The sequence below is a fragment of the Monodelphis domestica genome, chromosome 6 (genome assembly GCF_027887165.1).
Source record: "Monodelphis domestica isolate mMonDom1 chromosome 6, mMonDom1.pri, whole genome shotgun sequence".
NCBI classification, from domain to species: domain Eukaryota; kingdom Metazoa; phylum Chordata; class Mammalia; order Didelphimorphia; family Didelphidae; genus Monodelphis; species Monodelphis domestica.
In genome coordinates, this window is record NC_077232.1 from 191,752,109 (window position 1) to 191,762,162 (window position 10,054).

The window sequence follows — 10,054 nt, forward strand, 5'->3', positions numbered from 1 at the left end:
GGAAAAGCATTCTAAGATTGGGAGCTGTTTAAAATAGGCAATGTGTGAATTTTAAAACTATTTCACCCTAATCAGACCATTCTTTAGAAGATGTGATTTAGCTATTTCCTGTAACAATGGAGATACTTGGAATAACAGAATCAGGTCTTTTGGAAACTCTACATTCTCCACCCTACTCAGTTTAACAAGATTTTTAAGGTCTGCATCAAACTCAAGATTTAATTATCTGAGGAGATGGCCTTCAACAGACATGTGCAAAAAAAGGACAGACCTCTGGGCTGTCCTAAGTCAAGCTAAGTCCTCATTGATACAGATGAGATACAGAAAAGTGATGTAAAAGTGTCCATATAAGGCACGTCAGTTCCTGCCTCTTTCTCTTTCCCCAGAGAGATGACTCTGGCTGGAAGCGTGCTAAGAGTTCTGACATCTTGGAGTGTTTGGGTGGTGAGTTTTTCCCTGGAACTGATTTCAGGTTTGGGCATCTTAGCTGAGCCCCTTCAGAGGTCAGGCTGATTCCTTCCTCCTTCATACTCCAAACCCTTACTCCCTTATCTCCTGATCTCCCCACCCGATATTAGTCAGGCAGGGAGAGGAGAGAAAAAACCCTATTCTTTCTTCTTCTTAATCTTCTCTACTATATCAATTAAATCACCATAAAATTTGGCAGCTGACTTGGGTATTTTATTATTTGAGTTTTTCATTAGGATTGTTATAAATAAAACCCTTGGAGACCTAAATTGATTATACATTCAGTCTCACCCATAATTTCACCCTTTACAAATGTACAGTTCTTTCATAGAGTGAGCCATGTTTGCAATTCTACTTCCTTTTTGGAAGAGTAATCTTCCTTCCCCTTTCCCCAGGAATAAAATGCCAAAGGTCATGTGCTACCTCATTCCTCTCCCCCACAGGCAGAAAATGGAAGCCTATCTGGGTTGGCCATATTAGGGTATGTGTGGGTGTGTTCCCCTGCTGAAAGAAATTACTTGAAAATCCACTTTGGGGGGGTAGAAGGATTTATACTTCACCTTTTGAAGAAAAAAAAAAGGTGCTTCTTAATTGGTCTCAAAACCTCTCAAAGCAAGTCTCTATTTTAGCTGATGGTGAAAGTGCTAATATTTTTAGAGACTCTCAGTATGCCTTTTCAATATGTCGTGCAACAGGAAAGATCTAGAAACAATGAGGTTCTATTACTGCATCAGGAAAACCAATTGTACATGCAGAAATAATAACTGAGTTGTTGGATGCTATCCAAAAACCTAAACAGCTAGCAGTGATCCATTGTAGAAGTCATATTTGTGGCAGAGATTCAGTTTCTAAAAGGAAATCATAGAGCTGATATAGCTGCTAAGTATGTAGCCTGGAATGCTCCAGTGTATGTAATGAATTTGTAAGTTATTGAGTCTTATGATTTAGAAAGAGCTTATGTAGAATCAGAAATTCAGAAGTGGAAGAAGAAATTCGGAGATGTGACAGAGGCTGGCACTAGAGAAAAAGTGCCAAGCTGAAGAGTATGTGAAATTGATCACCTCGATGGGATAGAGGCCCAGGAGTTTGGAATCTTGAGGAAGAGGAGAATCTGGCTGTTAGAGGAGTTGCTCTCAGTCTTTAGTAAGTCAAAGACAGAAGGTGGGAAAAAGACTTTCTCCTGAGGGTTACCCAGTTTTCCTGCTGGTGACTAGAAATCTTTCCTCCCCAATACTTCCCAATTGAAGGGACTTTCTGAAGAGAAACATGAGCAGACTTTTTACCTCAGCTCCTGTTGCCCAGGGATCAGCCTCTATCACAGAGTGAGGAAAGAACATGGAATATGGGTTGCAGACACTGGAAAACTGCTGTTACCAAAAGATTTATATACCTATTTGTGTCAAGCCATTCACACAAAAGATCATTTTGGTACTCAAGCTGTAGTAGACTCTGTAAAAAGGAAATGGCTAGCACTGGGAATAAGTACTGTTGCAAATTAAGTTGTTCTATTTGCCAAAATTCAATCAAGGTACATTCAGAAAGAATGGATGGTAGATCTTTGGCATATTGTCCCATTCGAGAGTTTGCAAATAGATTACATAAGCATGCCAAAAGTTAGAAGATACAAGTTTTGTATTGTAATTATAAACAAAATGACCTGAAGCTTTTCCATTTAATACTAATGCAGTAGCTTTGTGGTGAAAGTTTTGCTTAAAGAAATTGTTCCTAGGTATGGCGTACTGATTACCATTGATTCTGATAAAGGATCTCATTTTACACAAGATATTCTGAAAAGAGTCTATGAGAATCTAGGAATAACACTTAAGTATCATGTTCCTTATCATCCACAAAGTTCAAGTCAAGTGGAGCATTTGAATAGGGAACTCAAGAACATGGTGGGGAAAATTTGTGATGAAACTCTTCTAAATTGGCCAGATGTTTCCATAGCTTTGTTTTATCTACATAAGAGACTAAGAGCAGAAATTCATGGTATCATTGTTCACATATTAAATTAGCTCATGGAATTGCTAATGAAAATGTAGAAATTGTTGAAGAAAATGAAGAAGAGTTCATGGAAAGCTGAGATTCATCAGTCAAATAGAGTCTGCAGTCAAACAGATCAGTAAGGAGAAGACCATTCCAGTGAAAGAGAACATTCAGATGGAAGAGGACATTGCAATTGAAGAGGAGGATTTAGAAAATTGATGGACATTGTACAAAGGCTGACTTTAAAATATTAAGCAGATAAAGACTTTGAAGGGGATTTTCAATGAAGACAATCAAGTGACTGATGGACTAATGGTTCTAAGAAATTTGGGTAATGTAATATAATATAACATATATTCACAAGCATTCATCAATATATATAATTACCATGGATTTTGGAGAGGAATTCTTCAAATGAGATGAGAAGAAAATTCTAAAGTTTTGTTAAGTATATTACATACAACAGTAACAGACATAACACAAAAAAAAATAGCATGAATAACAACATAAAACACATATATACAAAAACATGAACATGGTTAGGATCCATTGATTCACTAGTTGAATGAGTGAAACAATGTATAGCTAGGTACTAACAATGTTATAATTAATTATAAAGTAGTTAGTTACTAATAAAGAATAGTTAGCTGCTTATAGTTGGGATTGTAGAATTAATTATATTCATGTATATGTATATATGTAACATTTGTAAATATGAAGTATATATGTATGTGTAGCACATATGTATATATATAAATAGATCATATTTGCTAAGTTCTTACAAGAATAAGGTTGTTTTATTTTCATCTATTGTTAAATGTATTTTACATAAGTTTGATGGCTTGGTTTAATTTTTTGTAAAACTTATGCAACATGTTCATTGTATTTTTTCAAAATTTTTTTCTAAGTTTGCTGTTTATACATTGCAATAGTAATAGAATTTTCTGTATTAGTTGATAAGAGTAGTATTTTATGATTTCAATGTTTTGCATGAAATTTGTGTTTGTATTTTGATTTTGATGTTATTTGTTTGTTTGCTTTTTCATATGTTTGATCTGTATTTTGAACTTTATAATTGTTTATTGTATACTTTCCTTTTTCCTTTCCTTGATTAAATTCCTAGAATAGGATAGTATTAGATAGGATAAGATAGATGAGTGTAAGTTGTTTATTATTTTGGGTAAGAATTTTAATTTAAGGAAAATATGTTTGTTAGTACACAAATACCAAAATAATGTTTTCAACACAATTTTGGCTTTGTGCAAAGTGGGGAACTATTGTAAGGATATAGGATTAGCCTTTTGCTGCAAAGCAGGAGAAGGAAATCCTATAAGGCAGGGAGTTTGTTTCTCTGGAGGAGACAGGGTGGTTGGTGATCTTCCTTCAAGCAAATTCACCTACTGAGAAGTGGTTGAGTTTGGTTCACACTACACAGGTGGACTGTATGGGTTAAACCATTACTCCCCTTCTTGTTCCTGTGTGCTGCTGCTGCTAATTTCTACTGGGACTTCTTCCAGACTCAAAAGACAACAGTCTGTGAGACTTCCTTTGGCCCTTGTTCCTGTACCTGTAAGTCCTTCCCTAAATTTAATATAGTAACTAAGAAGTTAATTAGAATAGTTAAAGCAAATAAACTCATAGCTAGTGAAATCATTAGTTAATGGGGTTTAGTGCTCAGACTTTAGGGGTTAGGGTTAAATATAAAGAGTGAAATCACAAATAAATTAGGTAAACATGGAATAGTACACCTATCAGATCTGTGGGAAAGGAAGGAATTCAAGATCAAGCAAGAGAGTAGAGAACATTGTCAAATGTAAAATGAATGACTCTGATGAAATAAAATAAAAAAGGTTTTCTACAGACAAAACCAATGCAACCAAAATGAGAAGGGAAGCAACAAACTGGGAAAACATTTTTATAACAAAACTCTGACAAAGGTTTAATTTCCCAAAATATATATCTTTTGTAACCATGGAAAAATATTCTTTTTTAAACCCTTACCTTCCATCTTGGAATCAATAGTGTGTATTGGTTCCAAGGTAGAAGAGTGATAAGGGCTAGACAATGAAGGTTAAATGACTTGCCCAGGGTCACACAGCTAGTGTCTGGGGTCAGATTTGAACCCAATACCTCCCGTCTCTGGGCCTGACTCTCAATCCACTGAGCCACCTAGCTACCCCCTGGAAAATATTCTAAAGAAAAAGAAAAAAATACTCTGATATAGGTTATATAGTACTGTCATGCAATACACATTCTCATGTTCCTCATACTATGACAGAAAATTCATGAAGGAAATAAAGTAAAAGATGGCTTGCTTTGATCTGCAATCAGACTTTAATAAGAATAGCAGTCTTTATGAAAAGACCCATCTGTATATTAATTTTGCAGACAAATAATGATAATTTCTTCATAATCACCCAGTAGAAATGCTTTTACATAACACATCAGATATATACCCAGATTTGGTCTTGGTCTTTACACTATTAGAGTTTGGAGCTGGGTCCTTCAGGAAGTAGCTTCTTCAGAAATGAGTATTTCATGGATTGATGGTCATTGGAATCCCCCTCTCCTCTGCCAGAGGGGGACAAGGACAAAACATGGCTTTCAGGGGCTCACAGAAGGGAAAAGAAGGGAAATGAAATATTAAAGAATGCTTCTCAGCATCATAAAGTGAAATGGACCCTTGATCATAGTCTAAAAAAATGCCTATCTTTTTGATAGGGGAATTGAATTCATGTTCTACAGACAAAGGTGTGGTCATGATGGAGTAATTATTTTTTTTCTGAAAATAAGTAAGGGCAAATACATCCCCATAAAAAAATGGAATGCGTGTATTCCTACTCAATGATGCCTTACATACACCAACTGACCATTCCCAACTATCTCCCACATATACTTCCCAGTAGTGCATTCCAGAGGTAAAGATTTGAGCCCCCAAAATAATACTATCTTCAAACTGGTGGGGACCAGTTGGTATATGCTTCTGAAATCCTCCATGGGTGACAGTCTTCATATCTTCGGACACAATAAGATAGGGACAGGCACTTTCAGTGTCCAATGTCACATTCTCTATAAAAAGACCAAGAAGTTTCATGATTTTTAAGACCTCAAATCTTGAATGAATAATCAGTTCAACTGTGCCCATGGAGTCAGGAAGGAAAAGAATTACTTAGGAACAAATGGTCAAAGATCTAGGATTTTAAATGCTTTCCTCTTGTGACAACGACATACTCTATTATTACTATGGGAGACAAGAGCCTTCCAGGTTACACTTTAAAAATGTGAAGAGAAATCAACTTTTAGGCTAGAGTAAACACATTTCATAACAAGGAAATAATTTAATTCTTATAAAGTACTAATTAAGTGACTTGACCTGCATCATAACTTTGTTATTCATGATATGAGAATGTCTTCCTATTTACTTTATTGATCAAGTAAACCATCAGGGAAGCTGCTATGTACTTTGAAATTCCGGTTCAGTGCCACTAATGCTAATGCTCACCTCTGAAGAATTTCATCATTTCCCAGATTCCAGTGATTTGAATCATGGATACTTGAGTATTGGTAGTTTCTAGATGATGCCTCAAAAGGGACTCACTCCTGCAAAGAGGACACTCATTTACCCTCAGTGATCAAGATAGACTCAGCATAGATACTATCACCCTCCCTCCTCTAAGATAGGCCCTCCTCTTAAATTCCCTTTGCTGCTCAAAAGGGAATCTTACCTCACCAATGGACCTCCTACTCCCTGAGGAGAAAAAAAAAGAGATGGTTAGTTTGGTTCTCTGCCATGATCTGGGCCAAGGCCCTACTGTGAGATGGTCCTCTGATATGATCATAAAGTCAAATGAGCTAAGAGTTCATCAAGTACACATGAGTTTTTGAGAAAATGGAACCAAAGTGGTAAAAATTTAGGACAATAATTCTCCATTGAGGAAAATCTCTTTTGGCAATTCTCAAAGACAAAATGAAAAAGATCCAAATCTCATGAAAAAAGGACCCCTGCCTGTCCTGGGCAAGAAGACAACACTAGGTGTCCTTCATTTCCCCTACATTTCATGGGCCAGAGTTCATCGAGGAGGGAGACATCAATCAAGAAAATTGGTCAGATTATAAAACATTGTACTGAAGTTATTCTCACTTCCTCAGGCTACTTGCTCAAACTCATAGTCCAGTACCCTGCCATGGTAAACAGAACACATGAAACATGATAATATATTTCTTTGGTAACACCCCTCCCATCCCCCAATCATTAGGTGTGATTGTTAATATTGTACTATGCATTGAATAGTTTGCTCAGACTTTAGTTGGTAGTCTGGACTGTTAAAAGCTAGTGGGCTGTTAGACTTTTCAAATAAAGCAATTGTTTCAGAATATTTACTTATCTTCCCAAGTCTCACCTGCAAAAGCTGGAGATCTGTTTTTTGGTCATTTTGCTCAAGTTCTATAATGACCTTCTTTAAATTCTGAAGATATTGAGAGAGTCTGGCTTCACTTGCTCTTAGATTCTTCATGTTCTTACTTTCATCCATTTTCAAGAGATGAAGGTGCCACTTTTCCTCATATTTCAGGAACTCACAGAATCTCTTATATTGTATTCTGGTGCTCTCCCTCCAAGCATCTGCCTGTTCCTGCAAGGATATAACAATCTGATATGGTTCAAAGACTTTTTTAATATTAAAAAAGAACAGATGACTATTTTATTCTCAACATTGTGAAAACTTTACCTAAATAGAATGTAGAAAGTACTAGTGAATCTACTTCTCAAGACTGTATAAGAGGGAAATGCTTGAAGGAATGGAAAAGCCTGGATTTGGAAATTTCAAGGGAAATACTTGAATAAAATTGAGAATAAAAGCAGTTGATCAGTGCCAAATCTCAAAAGCAGTGGTCATACTATTAAAAAAAAAAGAGATCCAACAGTTTAGGAACACAAAATTCCACATTGTAGAATATACACAAAGTTTAAAAGCAAATTGAGTCTTAACTATAGCTATTAGAATAAGGACTTATTCAACAAAACTGTCGGGAAACCTCGAAAGAAATTAGTGTCAGGTCCAAAATGAACACCATAAACAAATGAATATATGAAATATTTTTAAATGATATCATAAACCAATTATAGGAATTAAAATATTCCTTCAATGTATGGTTGGGGACTAGATCATGACCAGAGACAGAGAAGACCACATAAAATAAAATGCATCATTTTGATTACATAAAAAGGAAAATATTTTTTACACAAGAGAAAAATGCAGCTAAATTTTGAAGGGAAACACTCCAATGTGAGTTGGAAGAAATTTTCAATTTTCTCTGATTTAAAAGTATCATTTCCAAGACAGTAATTAAACTTATTAACGTTTATAATAACCAGTCATTTTCCAATAGATGCATAGTCAAAGGAAAAGAAAATACTGTTATACACATACATGTGATGTCATTGACAATTTTATCACAGAATAATTCAAATCAAGGAATGAAAAATAAAGCAATTCATGACACTAGAGCAACAGAGTTAATTGAAAATGAAAATGATATGACAAATTAACTGTTGATGGAGATGTGATTATTTCAACCATTCTGCAAAGTGATTAGGAACTTTCCCCCCAAATTACTACACTTTGCCCATCTTTTTCCTTTAGAAATACATTATGAAGAGCTCTACAAAGGTAATTTAAGAAAAAAGGAAAAGGATTCATATGTATACACTCATATATACTTACATGTATGTATACTTACACTCATACAAACATACATATTTATAAGCACATGTATATGGCATGCACATTTGTGACTAAATCAGGTATTGTGACCATTAATCAGGGTGTTGATTAAATAAATTATGAAAACCAATTATAATAGAAAATTAATGTATCTTGTATGGACTGATACAGAGTGAAATGAGCAGAAGAAGGTGAACAACTATATAATAACAACATTGTCAAGCCAATACCTTGAAAAGACTGAAAAATTCTCAATAAAATGATAAACCACAAAATGACAGGCTCGGGGCTAAGCATGTTGCCCACATTGTGATAAACAGCATGATATGAGCTAGGCGGTTTTGGCTGTGGTCAATGTGAGTATCTCTCTTGGTTGGTTATGCCTATCTGTTAAGAGGAGTGTTTTCACAGATTTTTTAAAACTCAGGAGGGTAGAAGAGAAAAGGAACACAAACTTATAAATTAAATAAGCCAGCACTATGATTTTACATATCAACAAATACTGTTCTGAAGGAATGGGTCTCTCTTTTTAGGCTGAAATCTTTGGTTGTATTCTTTGGCAGAGATTTCTCTTTCCAGAGAGTAGCCTAGTTATTTCTTTTTTGTATGCCTCTAAGATCCCTTGAATTCCAGAATGCCCTGCTAAAACCACCCCTTCTCCAATGAAATAAGACACTCACATTCCAAGTCAACATTTTTTCTCTCTCTTCAGTCAACATGTTCTGAATTAACTCCACTTTTTTCCAAAGAAGTTCCAAAGTTTTCTGGAGTTTGTCCTGAGGAAACATAATCATTGATTGACCCATGACGCTTTTCCCTATATTGTGAAGGTCTTGGATTAGATAAGCAAAACCCCACCATCTCAGAGCTGGAAAGTCAATAATAGTGAGGATGTCATTGAAAACCTTTATCCTGGATATTAAAAGGTAATACTTATATAGGGTCCCCAGGGTGCTCATGGATTCTCATTCCCACTATATTTGTCAGAAGTCATAGTCTTGAAGAATTACTAATAGGATTATGAATCCTAGCTGTTTTCTCCTTTTAAGAAACACTTACCCTAGAATACTCAGCAGCCTTTTCTATAGGGCACACTGTATGCTTACTGTGATCCTGAGTTTGGACACAGGATACACAGAGAAGGGTTTGATCCTCCTTACAGAATAGCTTTTGTTCCTCCTGGTGTCTCTCACACACAGCGCTTTCTTTCTTCAGCTGTAATAAGTAGGGTCTAATTTTTCTGGCCATTTTAGACAGCCTACTTAGTCGATGGTTGATCTCAAAGTCTCTTATCAGGAAGCTTCTTCTGCACTCAGGACAAGGGCAGGGTTGGTCAACTTCTCCCCACTTCTTTAGGAGGCAGAGTCGGCAAAAGTTGTGGCCACAGCCTAAGGTCACTGGGCGGCTGAAGTAGTCCAGGCACACAGGGCAGGTCAGCTCTTCCTTGAAGTTTTCAGCTATTTCAGCCATTGCCATTTTTTCTGAAGAGAAAGATCCAGAACAGAAGAATATTCTGAAGTAATTTTTTTTTTGCCTCAATTGAAATTCCTCCCAGGGTCCTCTAGTCACTTTCAGTTTCACACTTTTTCTCCAAGAACATCATTTTCCCCAAGATGAAAATGAAAAAATATTGAAAAAACTCTTGAACAGATTAGACCAAAGTGGAAAAAAGAATTTGACTTTGTTCTTTCTTTGTTAGCAAATTAGAATGTGTCCTATTATCCCAGGTGAAACAAAGAATGATAAACTCTTCCTTTCAGCCATTATATAGAACTTCAATTATAAGAAATCAGGCTACCCCACATTGTCCATCATATTAGATTAGTCTGACCTTTATATTTCCAGTTTACCAATCTAATCTCACAACACAACTACAT

At 35.7% G+C, this 10,054-nt stretch overlaps 1 protein-coding gene across 1 annotated transcript in view; it reads right to left on the reverse strand.

Moving 5' to 3' along the window:
- LOC100023930 (probable E3 ubiquitin-protein ligase TRIML1) overlaps positions 1-9,647 on the reverse strand; it is a 54,066-nt gene extending 44,419 nt beyond the window's left edge. The window contains exons 1-6 of the mRNA XM_056803810.1: positions 9,237-9,647; positions 8,858-8,953; positions 6,855-7,085; positions 6,180-6,202; positions 5,957-6,054; positions 5,311-5,523 (exon numbers count right to left, since the gene is read on the reverse strand). Coding sequence (XP_056659788.1) covers positions 5,311-5,523; positions 5,957-6,054; positions 6,180-6,202; positions 6,855-7,085; positions 8,858-8,953; positions 9,237-9,647 — 1,072 coding nt within the window. The remainder of the gene's footprint in view (positions 1-5,310; positions 5,524-5,956; positions 6,055-6,179; positions 6,203-6,854; positions 7,086-8,857; positions 8,954-9,236) is intronic.
- Positions 9,648-10,054: the final 407 nt, after the last annotated feature.